Source organism: Cyanistes caeruleus, chromosome 5, assembly GCF_971803275.1.
Source record: "Cyanistes caeruleus chromosome 5, bCyaCae1.hap1.1, whole genome shotgun sequence".
NCBI lineage: Eukaryota > Metazoa > Chordata > Aves > Passeriformes > Paridae > Cyanistes > Cyanistes caeruleus.
In genome coordinates, this window is record NC_141705.1 from 44220688 (window position 1) to 44240819 (window position 20132).

Consider the following 20132-nt stretch of genomic DNA (forward strand, 5'->3'; position numbering starts at 1 on the left):
AAACACGTCACTGCCAGTGCTCCCAGTGCAAGTCTGGGCTGGGTTCACAGGCTAAGAGAAAAGGGTTTTTCCACATTAAAGGCTTTCTCTCCTCTGTCAGTAATAAACAAGGGAAGAGAGGAGCCTATCCTGTTCCTGCGGGCCAGGTTACTCACATTTTACAACGCTTGGAGCACATGCACGGAAGGAAAAAAAAGACAGCATACAAACATAGGAAAATCTTTCTGGGACCAGAATATTTTCCCATCTGTCCTGTCATCAAGGCTGGCCAAGAGCAGATGCCAAAGCAGAGCACAGACATGAGGCAGATAAGTAGCAATATCCCTGTGAGCTCCCACAAGGACATGTCAGTATGCAGTTTGGGGCCTCTGCCTGACCTTTCCCACACTGGGGTTGAAATCCAAGGTGAGTCCTGCTGCAGGGGTCTGCTCCAGCCTCCTTGAATGCATCCTGATGCCCCCAGCCACGGCTATGGGAGCCATCCCCCCAGACACATCATCCAATCTGCTTGTGCGCACCCATTGCTACCCATGTTCTGTTGCTTAGCACCAGTGATAAACAGGACATATTCCTCTGGCCAGGTGCCTGCCCAAGGCATGCAGGATCAAGTCTTCCCCCAAAAACCTCTCTGAACAGCAACATTTGGATTATGAGGCAGTGACGCTATCTGCTGATCACGCTTTATCAATGTCATCCTGCTAGGAAAACTGGCACGGGTCTGCCCGTCCTTTGGCACAGATCTCTCTGCAATCCCCTTGCCATGTTTCCCCCAGCATTGCAAAACCTCTTCAGGATGGTCTTGGCTCACTGCTAAACATATGGCAGGTTTCTTGCTGGGATTTGTCCAGCCACTTCTCCCCAAGGTCAGGGCTCTACAGTTCCACAGCTTTTGCCTTCTGTGCCAGTTTGAGTTTTGCTCTGGCAGATAATCTCAGCCACTGCAAGACATACTCAATTTTTCATAAGCTCTTTCCTCAGCCTCTCTGATTTTCCAGCATCCCCTTCCAGCTGTCTACAAACTGAGAGAAAAATCCGCCCCTCCCCACTGCACTCCACCCCACAAGGTGCCTCCTTTTAAGCTGCTGTCTAATGCTTCCAGACCACCCCACTGGGAACTGCGGGCTCCTGGCCACTTTAATCGGGGAGAGGTCTTTGGCAGAGGAGGATGCCCCGCTCTCCTCCCTATCCCCATCCCCATCCCCATCCCCATCCCCATCCCCATCCCCATCCCCATCCCCATCCCCATCCCCATCCCCATCCAGGCACTTGGGCTGCAGCAGCAGGTCAGATCCAGGACCCAGTCCTGCCCTGACACCCAGCCCGGCGGGGATACCAGGGCTGACTAAAGTGACAGCAGGCTCAGGAGTGTTAAACCTGGACGCACCATTTGCAAGACACCAAAGCGAGATGAGGGTCCAGCCCTGCGGAGCAGCGAGCGCTGCCGGGCTCCATCAGCCAAGGGGGCAGCGGGGCTCCTTGCAGCGGGATGCGGCCGGCAGGGACGGGCGGGCTCGGCTGGAGCTCCGCTCTGCGAAGCGCTGTTTCCGCCGCACCCCTCCTGCCCCTTTCCTGTACCCCCGCAGGAAGCAGCCCCGGCCGGAGCCGGGGGCCGGGCCCCGAGCCTGGCGGGACGCGCCCCGACGGCTGCCGGGCCACCGGGAGCCCGCGGCGAGCACAACCACGCGCGGAGCCCTGCCAAAGGCAGCCCGTGCCAAACCTGAATTACCAGCCCAGAGAGTGGCTGTGGATCCCGGGAGCTCCTGTGATTTGCGGCAGGTTTTTCAGGTCCCCGCCTGTCAAACACACACGCAGATACTTAAGCAGTCACCCAAGGACCTGCGGGGTTCTTGTTTTACACGCTTCTGGTCCCTGCCAGCTCCAGGTAAGCACAGGCTCCGAGCTGAGGGTGCTGGGGTGGGTTTGCGGCTGGGGAAGGGGGGGATGGAGGGAGGTGCTGCCCTGTGAATGCTGATGCTGAAGAGGTCGGAGCTGCACCCAGCGGGGCAGGAAGGCTCATGCCTGGGGCAGGCAGAAGAGCACCAGGCAGGAGAGACCCCAGGCATGGGCCACCGTGGGGTCCTGCTCTGCTGCAGCAGCTGCTGTGCTCCTGTTTGCTTTGTTCCCATCTGATATTATCTTCTAAAAGACTGGACGGGTAGTTTACAGGATGCATGACAGGTGTTTTTTCCTTATTTATGGCAGGGCCCGGTTTATTTTTAAAGCCTCTGTCCCACCTTATCCTGTGCGCCATGCTGGCTGACGTTATCCACAGCCACCCCACAGCAGGAGGCTGAGCAAAGCTCAGGACAGGACACGGCTCTGCAGCAGAGCAAGGGAGGGTAAGAGGGCTCGTTTGCATTGAGAACTGCTATTTTGATCCCTGCAGCGGCAGGAAGTAGCTGCAAGCTAAAACCAGACGCAGATGCCTCCAGTCGCATCCCAGCCCTGACAGTGGGAGCACTGGGAAAGGGGTCAAGAAGCCCAGCAGAGGCTATGGAGCCCCATCAGCTTGGCAGGAGCTACTGCTCAGAGAGATTTCTAGGGGCATTGGGTGTAGTAAATCATTAGAGTTGCACAGCCAGCCAGTTATTGTGACTACTGTTCAAAAAAAGCAAAGCTGAGCAAACAGAGATCATGTCTTTTCTAGAAAAGTGGTTGATTTCTGCCAGGATAGTAAATGCTGACTGTGCTAGCAGTGCTGGGCAAGCATGCTGGGAGACAGAAAGATGTCCTCTCCCGTTTCAGGCCAGAGCTAGGAGACCTGTTAGTAACCCCAGGGTGTTTCTGGGGAGCTGGGTGCAACCACAGGACATGGGCAGAGTACTATATATTTATAATAAGACTTTCTCTTGCTGCAACTTGCGTCCATCGGCCACTGCCTTTTGTCTGCTCACTCCAAAATGGCCCTGGAGGTGCATTTTACTGCCCTATCAGCCACACTAAGAGCACCAGGTGCTGTCATGTACATACATAGCAGTGCTGGCTGGAGCTACCCACAGCCCAGGCAACCGCTGAACCACTTGCAAGCTTCTGCTCTCACAGTGTTCTACCTAAAACCAAGACAGTCAGAGCCGAGTGTGAATTCCCCAGGGGTCTTTAGCTTGACACCTAGGACAGAGCAGGTGTGGTGGTTTCCCTGTGACAGTGCATCTGGCATTGTCATTTCTGCCTGGGTGAGTACAGCCCAGCTGAACGACAACTGTAGCCCCACAACCCTTCTGAATGGCTAACATTCCTTGCACTGAAAAAGCCTTGTTTTGTTGGGGTTTTTTTTCAATGTTGTCAAAAATTTAAGAGGAAAAAGCAGTGACAAGTGATGCTTTTCAGCAGCTAAGCCAAACAGCTGTGAGTCTCCATATTTCTACCAGGCTTTTAGAAATGTGAGACAATAGCCTTTCCTGTACAGAGGAGAGGTGTTGGCCTGAAGGCCAGGCTGCGTGCCTAGGCTTAAATGAGTTTCCGTTTAAGTAGTGGGCAGGTGATTAGTGGTCTCTATAAGGCCAGTCAGAGCATTTAGGCACTCCTGGTGCCCTCAAGTCATGTCATATACCCCCAATTTGTAGCACTGAGGAGGTGCCAAGTGCTAGAAGCCATATGCTGCACAGGGGTTGCATGGCTCCTGAAAGCCTCTTAGGATGCAGTGCAGTGATGTGGAGGCCTCCAGGAGCCCCAGAGTTCTTGCGTTTTCCTGAAACCCATCTCACAGCCTTGAGAGGTAAAAGCTGTTCTGCTTCCGGAGCAGGGGTAGAGGGGACATAAAGAAAAGCCTTCAGGTATCACATCCCACATGCTGGGGCACTCTGAGCTGCCAGCAGGTAAAAGATAGTGTGTCCTACGGGGAAACACCTCAGGAACCCGGAGATAACCAGAAGCAGAAATAGCTGTGCAGGTGAAACATGAAAGGTGAAGCATGTGTTCCTATGCAAATCCATGCACACACATCAAGGCACATTAATGCGGCAGGCTGCAAACAATGATTTATGAACTGCCAAGGCATGTTGCTGCTGGTGGCCCAGGCTAGATGCATGATCTGGAGGTGATGAGGATCCCTTTGTGGCTGGGCTTTCTATGAGAAGGGCAGGTGGCTCAGTGGTGTGCTTCAAAAAGGAGAGGCAGGACTTGTGGCCTGAGCTTGGCCTCATCTGCATTTTGACCTCATGAAGAGCCTAGCAGGCAAGTACTGGAGAGCAGCACCTCAAGTCCAGGGGACCTCCTTCTGCCCCTGCATCTTTTCCTGAGGTCTACAAACATCTAAGGTAGGTGAGCAGCATTCAGCAGACTCCTGCTACCTCACATGAATGAGGAACTGAATTATGACTGCCCCCTTCCTATATGGATGCTTCTGAACTGAGCTGACCCCAGGAAAACCCAGGCAGCTCCACAGACAAGTCCAGCTTGGCTTGCAGTACTTGGGCTTAAAGATGGTCTTTCCTCAGTCCACCCAGGGCTGGTGGGTGATACTGTATACCAGCACTCCATTGTGCTCAGAGGTGCTCCAATGTTACACAACCACTGTGTTACAATCTGTATTTACCAAGTGACTCAAGCAGAGTGGGCTGTTTCACAACCAGCCCTGGTCTATTTATAAGCCCCTACTCAAATGCCAAAGGATTCTTTATTAGTCAAAGCACTTTCTGTAGAGGAGGCTCAGGGGGATCTTTGCTTTATGAGGTAAAGTTCAAAGAAGGAGATCTCTCCAGCCTCTCACTGCACCTGGCTCTTCACAAGCTGCATGACAGTTTTGCAGCCGAGCTCCATCCTAGAAGTTCTGTCAGCAAGTGAAAGCCCTGGGGCATTCAGTACTCCAGGGTACCTTAAGGTGAGTTAGCAGTCAACCAAGAAAGCAGCTGGGTTTAAACCTATGCAGTTGGAGTGCAGCATGGTAGATGTTCCAGGATTATATCCCAGAGCCAAAGGGAAGGAAAAGCTGGACTCCAGTGTAGGGGCAGGGCAGGTCTGCAGCAGATGGCTCACAGGAGTCTCAAGAAGGGCCAAGGGCTCCTGGCAGCACTGGAGAGCCAGCAACACCAACCAGCCAAGCTGACAGAGATGGGCCAGGCAACTGGGACAGCAGGAGAGCAGATCAAGAAAGGCCACATTTTTGCAACCAGCTCCTCCCCTGCCAGTACCCCACAGCCTGCTTTCAAAAACACCACAGTGATTCAGCATCAAGGGACTTGTGCATGCTGTGTGGGGGCAGTGCCTCGTGTTTTAGTTGAGTGAATTAGCAAGCTCGACCCTCGAGTGAAAGCAAACCTGGAGCCCAGCAGACGAGAGGTGGCAAGATGCACGTGTTTTGCTTGTTCTTTTGGGCCAAATCTTACAGAGATTATGCAAAGCACAAGTGGGACAAATATTACTCTGGAGGAAAACACGGGCTTCTTGGTGCTGCCGTTGCTGGGGGCACCTAGGACTGACCACAGTCAGAGGCAGCAAGTGCTTGACCAGCAGACATACGCTGGGTGCAGTGCTCAAGGATTTGAATACTTACGCACCAAAACCCAACCAACCAACCAACCAGCCAGCCAACCAGTTCAGTGATGCTCAGGCACAACAGGACTGTTTATGCCCACATGTGGTAACATTAAATATTACTTCAAACAATGCAGCTTACCTTCTCGTGGCCAGCATTGTGTGATGTCTGGCCATACTGCTAAGAGAAGGAGCAGGACACTGACCCTGAGGAGAGGAAATAGAGTGGTTGTTGGGTCGAAGGCCATGCTCCCAGAAGATCTTGTATGTTGTTTTATCATTCCTTTGCACAAACTTGTCTGGGAATCACTGGGAAGTAGGGAAAAAAAAGCAACAGCCCACTAGGTTAGATAGCAGATATTGTCCATTCACCCAGAGGATAAATAATGTTTTTTAGCTAATATCTTTAAATGAACCCCCTGAACATGCCCATTGGTGTGACATCACTCCTAAGTGACGCCCAGGCCTAAATACGGCTGTAAACAGGAATCGTTCCCATGGGAGTCACACTGGCTATAAATACAGCACCAGGGGAGTGCTGAGCAGCCTGCAGCTTCCTGCCAGCTGAGGATGGTGAGACAGCTCAGCGCTGGGCACTGCTGCCGTGTGGTCGCTGCAGTGAGGCAACGGAGACAGGAGTTGCTGGGGGGCTGGTGCTCCCAGCTGAGCCCCCTGGCATGTCTTTGGGAAGGGAGTTGAGCCCTGCTGCAGCCCGAGGCTACAGCTGGGGCCGGGGGGGGTGAGGTTGGTGGGGACACGGATGGCAAATCTGGGGCTCAGCAAGTGTGGCCCCACTGGCCACTCCCAGCTTGAGCAGTGACACCAGCCCCTCTCTGCAGTGCCTGGCCCCATAGCCCTGCCCCAGGAGGAGATGGCCATGGAAAATCCAGTGATTCCCACTGAGGAGCAGCTGGAGATCCTGGAGTACCACTTCTGCAAGGTGAATAAGCACCCTGACCCCACCACACTGTGCCTCATCGCTGCCGAGACCGGGCTCTCCGAGGAGCAGACTCTGGTGAGTGTATGCCCCTCATCCCGCCCCTGGCACTAGCCCTGCTCCCCCTACATGCCTCTGTGCCCCACATCTCCTGCCTGTCCTGGTCTCTCTGTTGTACACCTGCACCTGTCTGTCCCCTGCACAGGCTTCCTACAGCAGCCCCTGCCCTTCTCATGCTCCCCCCACACTGCCTGCACTCCTCGGTGCCCCATCTGCTCCCTCTTGCACTCCCTGCACCACCGTGCACCCTGCACACTCCTCACTGCACCCACAAGTCTCCTCTGCACTGCTGCAAGCCCCAGCACACCCCTAACTACACCCACAGAGTTCTACTGCAACACAGCACCTCCCTGTACCCCACATCCTTCCTGCACTCCGTGTGTTTCTGCTCCTGAATGTACAACCCGTGCATGCTGTTCTTCCAAACCATTTCTGATAGTCTTGGATGCACAAACTACTGCTGGTTTTAAGGTCTGAAGAAACTACTGTCATTTTAAAATAGATAGAGGATAGATGCAATTCCTGCAGGATGTGCTGTGGGACATGCTCAGGTTGTGCACCCTCTGCCTCAGCATCCCTAAGCACACATGTCAGCCTCTCCAGGAGACACAGAGACCTCCAAATACCCCTCCACAGGGACAGGCTGCCACTGTCTGGGAATTCCACCAAGCCCTGTGCTCCAGCTGGCTACCTGTGGGCTGCCATGGGCTTCAGAAGCAAACGGCTTCTTCCCAGTTCCTTCAGGTGGCAGTGCAGCTCATTGCGATGCAGGTGTTTACTACACCCCTAGCAGCATTTATGGGTATAGAAGAGAAATCCAACCCACTGGAAAGTTAGCAGCAGTTTGCAGAGAGCTGCCAAGCCTGGCTCTCCCTCAGCAAAGCCAAAGGGGTGTAAAAGCCAAGCTGGCAATGTCAGCATTTAGCCTGTCCCAGGGAAAGATGCTGGAACAGCATCCATTGCACTGATAGTCCTCAGCTGGAATGGACTGAATGGACTATGCTTTGGTGAGGCATCAATCACTGCTTGTTTGAGGCAGCACCCCTAAAATACCTTTTTCTCCATGGAAATGGCACTGTTCCTTTTTTTTTCTTTTTTTTTTTTTTCCTACAGCAACTTGTAAACACAAGCCATATGCACCCAGGGCATCTCTGTAGATCTCTTCCTGATAGCTAAATTTTCCCACTAGTCGAGAGTGCTCCTAGAAATCTGGAGATGAAGGTCATGTTAGGGACAGGATCAAGACTGGGGTGGCGAGTTGCAAAGTGCCTGCATTGCGTAGAACACAGAGAATCATTGCCCCTGACATCTGGAGTGCTTTATCATCTAGAAATAGCAGCCATTTTAATAAAAAATTCAGTAACAATAAGATGCAAAGAGGACATGATGGTTTAGGACAGAAAGTGTAATTTCTGAGAGGAGGCTAGGCTGTCAATCATATGACTGGATGTGGTCAAAGGCAGTGTGAGAGACACTTGTAGAGAGCACCGTGGTTGTATCATTACAGACCATAATGGCTTCAAAAATACCCATGAACAAATATAGCAACAAAATGAGCTGCAACAAAAGGAATCACAGGCACGTTGCCAAACAAAAGGCTGAGCTGTGCTTCCGGCACATGAGTTATATTTTTTTTTTTTACTTTTCTTCTTAGGTAGTGTAGCTTTAACTAGATACATTTTTTCTAATATTTTAAATTGTGGCTGCCTTGAAGTGGCATCAGCAGCTCTTGGAATGGGCTTCCAGATGCTAAGTTACAACAGACATAGTGCTAAGTTACTGCTAACATTGATGTGCATATTGCCTAAACACTAAGACAATTTTTAAACCATTTTAAAAATAGATTTATTCTTACATTTGTTGAGAGCCAATGTGCTGTACCTCTCATGCTTTCTGATACAGGTGAGCTTTTGATTCCTATCAGTTTTGGACCCGCAAGCGATTGTTTCACTTCTCCAGTCATTTAAACAGACACCATCCAGCTCCTTAGCCAATCCCTTACTCTGCAAGAAAAACCTGGACTCACAGCAACAATAAGGACTCACCCACACTGTCATGGTCTGAAGTGAGCTAGAGAGATGAGTTTGAAAGAGATGCACACATAGGTTACAAGACCGTTTGGTCAGGAGCGACCATCCTGGCTGCCTGGGAACAGCACCTTGCCACAAGGCAGCAGCACCACGAGTTCCCCTCGCCTCGTCCCACGTGCTGACACCTGCACCTTTAGCAAAGTCACTCAGCAGCTTCTCTCAGCCCAGTGCACTCAGTCTCTGCTTTGTTCTTTCTCTCCAGAAATGGTTCAAGCAGCGCCTGGCAGAGTGGAGGAAGTCTGAAGGGCTGCCCTCAGAAAGCGGGTCTGTCAGGGACTAGAGGATGCTGCTCCAGTCCCCTCACCTCTTATAAAGGATGGTGAAGCTCTTCAGAGTGGGTTTCCTCGGGGTTCTTCTGTTGCAATAGGTTTTGCGATACAAAGTAATACTCTGCTATTTAACATAAATTTTATTTAACATGTACATAACAAGAAAAAACCCATTATATATATATATAGGTATGTGTATACAACTTTTGACGGCTGATAACCTGTCTAATGATTCCAACCCATTAACAGCAGCTGCACAAGAAAAGGCAATTTCATGCCCTTGTCCCAGGCTTGCAGACAATTTGCCATGATACATGTTCAAATACAGAAGGAAGAAATAAAGATTTGTTTTCCTTACAATTCCTGGAGGCAAATTATGTGTGCTAGCTTTAAGGTACAGATCATCCAGAGAGCAGGGCATCTGGAAAACCAGGTGTGCTGTTCAGGTGACCTGTTTTGGCTCAACATGCCTGAATCAGCTCTGGATGCTGGCAAAGCAAGTCCTACACCATAATCAGACCAAGCCAAGCATCCCTTGAATGCCTTTTTTACCTTTCTATTAAAGGTCACCAAAGAGAAAGAACTCATGGGGTGTTTTGGGATTTTTCCCAGTGTAATTATAAAAACCCAATGTTTTTTGATGAGAGGAGGTCTATTATGTCCCTGCTTGTGCTCCCTGCCACCGTGACAGGAGGCAGACTCCTTCCCTCTGGAAGGGCAACGTTGCTCCCAGGCAGCCTCAGTGGGCACAGTGGGTTTTCCCTTTGCCACAGGGACAGCCATGGGCAGCCTCATCTCCCAGGGCACCCGTGGGTCCGTGCATGGCAGCCCACACAGCCCCACACACCTCCTAATCCCTGGGGAGGTAGAGGCTGGTGGTGCTGGGGTTCCCCCACAGCATGGGGGCTTTAGGAGGAGACCCCAGTCTCCTTCTGGCCATTCTCAAGCCTGAGGAATGCAGTTGCACTGAGGCTCTTGCACGAAGTCCAAACTCTCATCCATTTTGGCACAGGACAATGCCTGGTCTAAAAATAACCAGCACCGTTGCCCAGTGACCTTACCTTGTTCAAAAGGCTGCAGAAGCACTCTACTTAGTGGATTACTGAATCAATTAATGGATCCTCTGATTAATCCCTTCTGGTTTGTGGTCACCTGTCTCTATTCCTCTGGAAGGAGAATCAGCTTAACACAGGGAAGATTAAAATATATTGTCTCTGAAACTGCCATATGCTTTCATTTGTGGCTTTTGTCCCTTACTGCTGAGCATCTCTTGTGCCTCAGTATCTCCAGCCTGTCATCAGTGGTTGGGCAGCCAGTGCAAAACACACTGACCTTGTAGGAAGCAGATAAAAGCATTCTCCCTTATGCCATGCCCCACACAGGCTGTTGTTCCCCTGCAATCCAGCTGCCAAACTGACTCACCCACAAACCCGACTGGAGCTCAGAATTTGTTCTGCAGACTCTGGCATCAATACTTGCTTTCTTCTAAGCGTTTGCAACTTGTCTTCTCTCTTACTCTGAGGGGAACTCTGCCTTTTAGAGTTAGGCTCCAAATATCCCTGTGCAGAACTCTCTTGTTTTGCCCAGGGTCACACAACTGAGTAGCTGAACCACACAGATTTTCACCCACCTACGTAACCGGATCTGCCTGTTCTCCAGGCATTTGAGAAAACAGGCCCCAAATCCAAGCCAACTCAACATACTTTGTAGCCTTTTGTATTTCTACTTCTGCCACAAGCACAAAACTCCTGAGTGTCAGTAAGAGGATGATTAAACTTTAGCAAAAATGTTTAAACCCCAATTCAGGAGTCGTGTTGCATCAACTTACTGCGTGCTCTTGGGTTTGGTTTGCCACACTTCCCCACGTGAAAGGACAGTTCCTGTGCTGCTTTCCCCCAGCAGTTGTTTCATTACTTCTTAAACTATTACAGCAATCAAGAGAGAAACTCCAGACATAACCCATCCTAGGGAGAGAGTCTTCCCACATTAGGTCGAGTTCTGTTAATTTTCCCTGATGACTATTCTTAAGGAATGATGCTTTTATTTGAACTCACAGAAAGTGCTCCTGCTGAGTGCTACCTCTGCACTGTGTTCAAGGAGATTTTCGAGCCACAGCACAGGCCAGAGAGAGTGATGTTCCAAGGGGTGATGTGGGCAGATAGCAGGAGCATTTCTGAGGGTGCTTAGCGCTGAATTGGTCGAGCTAGTTCTTCGATCCGTGGAGAACAAGCTGCCTTTATAGCAGCCTCCTTCACTTTGAATGCATCTGGGTTGAGTGTAGTCAAGCCCATACGAGGTCTGGAAGAGAGAGGGTAGGGATGGTTAATCCTCACTGGAGCAAGGCCAGCTGTCAGCTGCCTGCCAGCTGCCACACCTTCACCTAAGCCTGCCCTTCCCTGTCAAAACAAAAGGCATCACACCTCCACTGCTGTCATCAGGGGAGGGATATCTCTCACAGCCACTACAGCCAGGCATTCCCTCACCCTCTGTGAAACATCCTCCCCAGAACTTCATGCAGACTGGGCTGAGGTCAGCTGCAACATGCTGGGCAACATGAATGTGTTACACTCTGCCCTTTGCCAGTTGGTTGCTTTTTATAATTGGAATTAATAAGAAGTCCCAACCAGTAATTCCTGCTGGAATTTGAAAGTTCCTGTTCCTTCTCTTTTGACTCTCCTTCTACCTCAAAAGGGCTTTTTAAACAGCAATCCAAGTAGCATCCACATCCAGACACATAAAATCCATGCATTTTGAAAGTGGAAGAGTACTTCCTAATCTTGGCCTAATCTCTCTGGCCAAACACAAATGAACAAGGTGCCATGAGCCACACAAAACGGGCTGGCAGCTGATCATTTCCCTGTGATGGGGAAGCCATACCTACCTTGTGCTAGGCTGGGCCAGCTCCACAACCCTTGGTGTAGCCACTGCGTGCTTGGCAGCTTCTGTCACAGGCCACTCAGGATCCCGTGGGGGCATGTACTTAGCATGGACTTGTTTCGGCTTCGAAAGCTCAATGGTCCGAGGGCTTGCAACTGCCTTCTGAGATGACCTGGAAACCTGTGGAAGAATGGGGAGGAAGGTCCTTAGATGTGCTCCTGGCATTCAAATGTGCTCAGCGTGCAACCAACTCAGTGTTCCCAAGTTCACAGCCACTGACCACAGGCAGATGGGACATGATCCTGTCCTCAGCAGTGTTTGGCACCAGGCAAACTGTAGAAGGAGAAATCACTGCCTGGCCAGTCCCACAACCTGCCCTCCAGCCTCCTATTACTCACAGACCTTTGTCCAACCCACCCCCAGCACTGGAGATCTCAGGCACTCGTCCATCTCTCCCCATCCCCACAAATGCAGGCTAGGCACAGCTCTGCCATTCTCTGGGGACATGTGCTGGGAGTCAGTTCATGCTCTGAATGGAGCACACATCCTGCTTTCCAGCTCAGGAAGCAGCTAGGCCAGCCTCATGGAGAGCAGCACATCCAGGGCGGGATGAAGGGAGCCACAAGCAATTGAGCACCTGTGCCCTCTGCCAGGAGTCCCATCCATGTAGGGTCCCAGGTGACGCTGCCTTACCGAAGAGATGAGATCACCAGGATGGGTGTGCTTAGTGCAGCAGGTTGTCTCCCTTATCAAGGGCTCTGCGAGCTTCTGGACCCGTGCTGATGCATTGGCCAAGGTTGCAAAGCTGGAAATTTGTGTTGGCACCTGCATAGGTCCAGAATGGGGGAGGGATGTGCAGACACAGAGCTTGTACAGCAGCCCACAGAGACATGCTTCCTCTCCACAAGGATGAGCATCCCAGCACCCTTCCTTTGCAGACACGGTCACTCTTAATTTTCCAGAATCCATTATCTTTCCTTTACCTAAACTATTAAGTAATTTTGGTGCTACAGCAATTCCCTAGCTGTTGCCCACTCAGAGCCAGGACAGAGTGCCTGTCATGAGAGCCTGTGTAGCCAGGTAACAGTGCAGAGAAATTTTTTCCATGTTTTTTATATTCATATTCCTGGCTGAATCACATAACTTCCTGGCTAAGGAGAGACACTCAGATTTCAGGGTAAATTTGCTCGTACAGTTAACTTCATTCCTACAGAAAATGTGATTACTTTTTCAGGGGGGACTTCTTCCAAAATTTTTCAGAGAGTCACTGTTGCCCAGTCCTGCTCCAGCCCAGCCTGCCATTTCCCAGCTCCAGAGGCTGCACAGAGAAAATGTAGCCTTTGCCATGGAAATGAGTGTAATCTGAGATTGCTCCAAGTCCTTTCACCCCTGCCAAAGCAATGACCCACCTAAAAGGAACAAGCCCAGAAATATAAACTAGGCTTCTGGTAAAATGTAGTTAAAATACACATAGTATTTGCAATCTCATGCCCCCTACGTACTCCGATAGGAGCACAACTGCCCAACTACAAACCTGACTACTCCCTTAGAGCTAAACATGCCATTTCCATCAGGTTTCTCCACTTTTCCAGAATACTTTATCTGAGGATGAAGCCCAGATGCCTCCCTTGGCTCTCCTGCTATACTAGCCTGCTCCAGCCTGGCTGGCTTTTGTCTCCCAGCAGGCGATTTGCAAAGCCAACATTATTCTCTGAAAAGGCAGTTTCCCCCAGTGTCATAAATCCCAGCAGAACCAAACAGCTTCTCCCTTACACTGGGCACATCCAGGGGTGGCATATGGGGTCTAAAAACTCAGGGCAGTTTGCTGCATCTCTGTACCCTCCAAATCTCACTCAACCTCCTTCTCACCTCTCTGGGCGGCATGAAGTCTGGGTGCACCTTCTTTGGCTGGGCAAGCTCCAGTATGCGCTTGGAGGCAGTATAGTTCTGTGCAGCCAGGGACACGGACAACTCAGGGGATCTGGAAGCAGAGAGTCGTGGCACTGACAATCAAAGATGCTCCCCACTGGCTGCAGCTGGGATGTCTAAACCTCACATTTGCTGCAGCAGAAGGCAGCTTTGTCTTGTGGCCATTTCCAGTGTAGAACTCATCCCATGAGAGAATCCAGAAGTTCTAATCCCAGCAGAGAACCTGCTCTGCATTTTGGCCTCTGTTTACCCATCTTCCGTTCCTGCATTTATTACTTTGAAGATGCACTGATGCTACAAGGCCCAAGGCTCTACCTATAGCACCCTGTAAGCTTTCTAGCCTCTCACCTTCTCACCAGAGCAGCAGTGGGGATTTTTTTAGGTTCAGCCAACCTCAGCAGCCGTTCAGAAGGGTAGCCAAACTTTGCTAGTGCGGTACGCCCACCGATCATTGGTCTGCACCTGTACAGAAAGAAGGCTTTTGAGGAACAGCACAGAAGAGCTAGCAAAAGGCAACTGGCAGAGAACATGATCCTGGCACTTGGTAACCTAAGTCTGGCTAAACATCCATGCCAGCTGCATGTACAAAAGTTGGCACTGGTGCACATGGAAAAGCCATGAACAAATAGGCATTTGCACCTGAGATTTCCTCACTTTAAATGCCATTTGCATCTGAAGAGTCCTGTTTTAAGCACCCTCAGTGGATTGCTTTCAAAGTCTAGGCTTTTTCTGGACCATTTAAAGAAGCTGCCCCACAACACCCAACAGCATTTACGTTGGCCAGCTCTGCCAGTTTAGAAACCTCATTTTTACAATGGCTTGATAGCACCTTGCGCCTTCGTAGCTCCTTTCACCTTGGTATCTCCCCTAGTGCCTTGCTCATCCAGCTTTCAATCAAGTATAACTGTTGGAATATGCTTGTCATTGCCAGGGAAGGAGCAAGTAGAGGTAAGCAGAAAGGACTGTCATATGGACACCTTTAGCAAGAGGCAGAAGCTCTCAGGAGGATGAGAGCCTGTAACTGGTGATAGTGGCAGAGTGGAAAAAACTAAAGACATGCATGTCTTGACATCCCTGCAGGCAGAGGAGAGCCAAGAGTGCAACAGAGTTTCATCTCCATTCTCATTGCTAGGACTTCTAACAGCCTAGCAACCACCATCCTGAATCAAAAAAAGCTTTATCTCCTCCAACAGAACTACAGATGACTTGCTTCAAGTAATGCAGCACCATTGTAATTTATATTTTTTACATAATTTTTCATTCCAATTCCAAAACATGGTCTAGTTTTTCACCATGTAGTGACAACAGAGGTTTAACTCAAGGCAAGAGACCTGGATTCCTTACAGAAGCAGAACACTGCAAGATTTCTCTTTTCCTAACCTTACCTTAAAGATTTAGATCAGACTTAAAAGAGGATGCAGGGGATCATTAACTGTGTCCAGGTGCCTGGCTGGGCTGCATCAGCCCCAATGGGACAGGGAACACTCTAGAGACAATTCTTCTCTACTCAAAGGTGCAACACACACATTTCATCAAGGAATGCATGCATGCACATGATGTCTACTTCAAACCAAAGCAGAGCTGTTGGATGGCAACAGAGAACAGAGAAACATGCTCCCTTTGTGCTTGGAGACTGAGATCAAGACTAGCTCCTAGGGCAGCTGATGGGAACCTAGAGCTCTAATCAGACCAGCAACTATGTGTTGCAGAAGTCCTCACAGCTGGGAAGTGGGCATGAGGAAATAAAAGGGCACCAAAATTTAGCACTCCCCAGTTCCTCCCCATTTTGGAAGTCAAGTACTCAGGGTGACTATGCTGCCACAGCACTTTCTTCCCTGCTTCAGACAGCCCCTCTTCCAAGCACAAAACAGCTTGGTGAGTTTCAGTGCCATGGAGCTGCTTGCAGGGCAGCATTTTGAGGAGAGGAGATGGCATCTCCCCTTTCCCTGGGAGCCAGTATGGCTCCCTAAAGAACATGCTCTGAGCTGCCTCCTTCCCCAGGATGTACTGACCATCCACGTCACTGACCTGCACTGGTACGTGCTAAAATATTCCTTGGGCCTGGATAGAGCCAATATTCTTGCAGATGGTTGAGCTGTCATAGCACCCCCTGAGAGGGGCCATATTGTCTCTTGGTTTCCCCATACAAGCCTACAAGAACAGCAAGGTTGTGAAATTTTAGTAACATGCACAAGTGTGAAATGTGTTTGCTGGGGCTATTGTTCCCTGTCTAGGATGGAACACACACACACACACACACACACACACACACGCACACACTATGGCTCCCCACACCTGCAAAGTGCCAGTACCACCCCCTAAGCATTCACTTTCTGTGGCATCAAATTTCCCAGCACTCTCCTGCTGGTGGTTGCCAACTAAAAAAGAAAAGACCTTTAAAGTGATAGGTCTGGTTTTAGTTACCAGTGGATGTGCAGAAAGGGTCATTTCATTACATCTCTGAAACCCCTGGGGGAGTTTCATCATTGCATTTCTTTTGCCTCACCATTACCACCTAACTATACCACAGGTATGACAGTAAAAATAGTAATAATGTTACAGTCAGGGTGTGCCACGGAAAATGGGTGAGGTTTTACAGCAGGTTAGTGGTTACTCTCCTGTGCCCAGGGCAAATTTGGAGTTGCTCATCCCTCACTGAGAGGCCATGGTGGGAGAGGGTACTGGGGTAGTTGGGACAGTGAACAGCAGGGCAATGTGTTTGTGGAGCCTTTTTCAAGGCCCATACAGATAACAGAGAAGAGATGTTACCAAGACACTGCTGCCCTGGCTTGTCAAGCTGTAGTTTGACCACATCACACAGACAGCAACTCTGTTCCTAAAGCTGGGCTGTATCCTCCAGGACAGAGCAGCCTGGCTCCCACGGTCCACACACCATCCTACCCCACAACATCTCAGTTGGGCAGCTCAGATCAGATGGGGCAACAAAGGCAAGGCTCGAGTCAAGCCCAGGTTTTTGAAAGAACTTGAAAGAGAAAATTGAAGGGAGCCCTTCAAGTACAGAACACCTTAGTCTGATTTTCCAGGAACAGAGGGGAAAGGAGTAGCAAGACAATGGCCAAGGGTCTGCTCTGTCTGAGCCCCGTCAGTCCCCAGCCCTTGAACAAACGCCGTTTGAGCACCTACTTACGTGGGACTGCTTTCATGAAATACTGTCTTGGGTTTTGCAAGTTCAAGTATCCTGCCAAAATTGCCAAAAAGGAGAAACATGCCATTAACCATACAGTTAAACCAATAAAGCATAAAGAAGCTACTGCTGTACTCAAAGCCATATAAACACCCTCAAACCCCTGTGCTTTTGCCTTCATTCCCTTGAGAGAGTGTGTTTAAGAACCTCTCTCTTCAAGCACTTTCCAGCCATTTAATCTGGCAAACTCACCAGCCCATGAATTTTTGTATTTTCTCTTGGACTGCAGAGACACAAATTTGCAATTCTGCCTCCACAGATGGCTAGGAGTGGGAAGGAACTTTTCTGGTCAATAACTTACTGTGAAACAGGTACAAAAATGATGATCTCCCACCCTATAGGAGCCCAAATGAACGAACATCTGCTATCACCACTGTCCTGGTTTACTAAAAGGCACCAGGGGGACAGCACTGTGTTCCCACCTGGCTTCAGGAGCACATTTTATTTCAGTCCATTTAGCACAGAGGTCCTAGATGCTATAGAGACACAGGAACATGCATGGTCTTTGCCCTAGGAGCAGCTCGGGAAATGTTTTTACTGAATATACAACAGACTAAAACCTCTCATGGAGATCAGGTATCACTGCTGAGGATTGAAATCCCAGTGACTGGGAAGTGCCTGAACTTTATGAGCCTTGGTACAGAGAGAAGAACAAGATGATCCAGTGCCACAAGTGTGTTACACAACTTGTCACAGGCCAAGCCCATACCCACCCACTGGGGCTACAGGTGCCTACCCACAGCCATAGGTAAGCAACCACACTGTGCAGGCAGCTGTGGAAGTGCCCCAGCATGGAAAAAAGCACAGAAGGTGGGAGCCTGAGGCATCGCTTCCCTGCTCTGTATCACCTGGTAGTGCAGCAGCATGGCCCTAGAGAAGAGCAAGGACACCACTAGAGAGAGATACTTGCCAATAGAAAACAATCTGTGCTTTGGGGACACATCTGTGGTTTCTCTGATGGGGCTAATACTCCTAGTAAGATGCCAAGCCCTGGAAAATGCTTTTTGGAGAGCTCAGAACCACAGAGATCCCTGAAATGGCAGGCTGCTGTTACAGCATCATCACTGCATGAGATGCCTGTCACGCCTAACTTGGGCCACAGTGCTGCAAACGGCTCCTGCTGAGATCCCACAGAGGCAACTGCCTGTAGGACTTTGGCCCCCTGCCACCAGTTCAAGACAGGACACGGTCAGGAATGCAGACGTCATTTCAGGAGCCAAAAGCCAGTTGAAGTTCTTTATTCCCAAGCAGGTCCCCAGAGGGTTTTCCTTACAAAGTTGCAATGGGGTGAAGGATTAGCACTCAGAGGTCCCCCCCAGCCTAGCTGTGTTGCAGAGCTGGCACTATCTCTGCAAGCAGGCTCCTTGCTTTTCCTCAGCTGCTGGCACAGACTCAGCACACAGCCACAGCCAAATCTAGCATGACATGCACATGGCCCTAGTGCCCCACACTGCTGTGCAAAGCTTGCATCATGATCCAGCCAAGGAACAACGCACACATACATTCAGATCAGGTCTCTCAACTCACTTGACAATCTTCTTTTGTTCTTTTTTCCAGTTATAAAAGGAAAGATTACATTTATCATGGCAAAAGCTTTAGACAGAAAGGCATCTTCACTCAGGATGTACCTACAGCAGCTCTGCAACTTGAAGGGGTTAAACCACCTCACTGACAAGACAACCCTGGTGGAGCTTTTTTGTTTGGGCCTGCTCATGCTTCCCAGCAAGGAAAATGAGGCCTTGCTTCAGCCAGACATGGAAACACCTCCCCTCTACTGTCTGAGCATTCACAGACCCATTGCTTAAGATAGATCAACTCCTTTTGAGATCAATTCCTTGTAAAGCAGAGTCACAGCTTCCGTTTTGAAGGGGCAGGATGGTCAGACATTTTTCAGAAGCTGAGGTAAGGGCAAAACCGGGCATAATTTCCTCTCAAGTGTTTATCACAGTGTCATCTGATATATTGACTCACTGCTCAGTGTAAATCCCCAACTGGGCCCTCTCAAGAGACGTGGAGCACTGGCCTGAACACACAGCCAGGAGGAGAGGGCTTCTTACCTGCTGCGTGGGCGTACACATATGCGAGGTAAACAAGGTGACACTGCAAAGACAAGAATAGGTGAATTTAAAAGCTTGATAACTCCTGGGGCCTGGACTGCCCGCTCTTTCACGTGCAATACTCATATGGCAGATGAAGTTTGTGCATCTCCTCAGGATAGTTGCTCAGCAGATGTTTGTATTGTTACCTGGTACCTTCCTCTCCAGTGGTTGTGCCCCGGCTGCAGGATGGAGCACCTCCAGCACCACATCCTTCTCCTGGCACAAGCACCAGTGGTCGCCAGCCTGCGGGCTCCCACCTGACTCAGTGCAGCCACCCCTTATCACTGCCTTCAGCAGCTTCTAGGGGAGGTTTGCAGAGCCTGGGGGGAACAGTTTTAAACTGGGACTCGGTGCCAGTACAAAACATCCGGGGGGTGGGGTACGATACGGGATAACAGGAAAACCGGCGGCGTGCCGACACGTGCAGCCACGTGCCCCGACGGCAGCGACGGCCTCGAAACGGGGCCGGCATCCCTCCGTCCCCGCCGCCGTGCTCGGGGCCTGCCGGCGCCTGCGGCCCACCGTGCCCGGGAGCCCTCCCTGCCCGAGCCCACCGCGGGCGGGGCCGGGGCTCGGCGGAGGGGCCGCCCCCGCCCGCGGGTCCTGGTGCCGCTGGGGCCCGCCCGCCCCGGCCCCACGCACCGCACAGTACAGGCCCCGGCCCCACGCACCGCACAGTACAGGCCCCGGCCCCACGCACCGTACATGTCCCCGGCCGCCGCCATGGCCCGGCCCCGCCCCGCCCAACGGCTCCGCCCGCCCCGCCCGCAAGCGGCGGGCCCGGGCACACACACGGCACAGACACCGCACACAAAGACACCGCACACACACACACCGCACACACACACACACCGCACACACTGCACACAGACACTGCACACACACACACCGCACACACACACACTGCACACACACACACACACCGCACACCACACACACACACCGCATACACACACAGACACTGCACACACAGACACTGCACACACACACCGCACACCACACACACAGAGATACTGCGCACACACACACACACACCGCACACACATTGCACACACACTGGATTCTGGCGGCCCCCCGAGCCCACAGCCTCTGCCCGCGGGTGACAAGGAGCCCTGCATTGCCGGCTGTCCCAGAGAGGCCTCGGGAGCCTCCCACACCTGAACATCTTGCTCCCCAACTGGAAGAGAACAGCCT

At 50.9% G+C, this 20132-nt stretch overlaps 2 protein-coding genes across 6 annotated transcripts; one reads left to right on the forward strand and one right to left on the reverse strand.

The window, feature by feature from the left end:
* The first annotated feature begins 1609 nt into the window (after positions 1-1609).
* On the forward strand, positions 1610-10052 carry HOPX (HOP homeobox). Of its 2 annotated transcripts, none has more exons than XM_023924784.2 (3): positions 1610-1882; positions 6312-6487; positions 8762-10052. In XM_023924784.2, the coding sequence occupies exons 2-3, from the start codon at positions 6344-6346 to the stop codon at positions 8837-8839; spliced, it is 222 nt and encodes a 73-aa protein (XP_023780552.1). In that variant the 5' UTR covers positions 1610-1882; positions 6312-6343; the 3' UTR covers positions 8840-10052. The 2 variants fall into 2 exon arrangements, with proteins under 2 accessions (XP_023780552.1, XP_023780551.1); XM_023924783.2 differs by lacking the exon at positions 1610-1882 and adding an exon at positions 5951-6045.
* On the reverse strand, positions 8954-20118 carry SPMAP2L (sperm microtubule associated protein 2 like). Of its 4 annotated transcripts, none has more exons than XM_086891545.1 (9): positions 19581-20118; positions 18897-18939; positions 16783-16833; positions 15663-15785; positions 13983-14096; positions 13575-13686; positions 12399-12530; positions 11710-11885; positions 8954-11126 (listed from the first exon to the last, which is right to left on the reverse strand). In XM_086891545.1, the coding sequence occupies exons 1-9, from the start codon at positions 20101-20103 to the stop codon at positions 11012-11014; spliced, it is 1389 nt and encodes a 462-aa protein (XP_086747671.1). In that variant the 5' UTR covers positions 20104-20118; the 3' UTR covers positions 8954-11011. The 4 variants fall into 4 exon arrangements, with proteins under 4 accessions (XP_086747671.1, XP_086747673.1, XP_086747672.1 ...); XM_086891547.1 differs by having other exon boundaries at positions 19639-19987; XM_086891546.1 differs by lacking the exon at positions 12399-12530.
* Between the last annotated feature and the right edge of the window lie 14 nt (positions 20119-20132).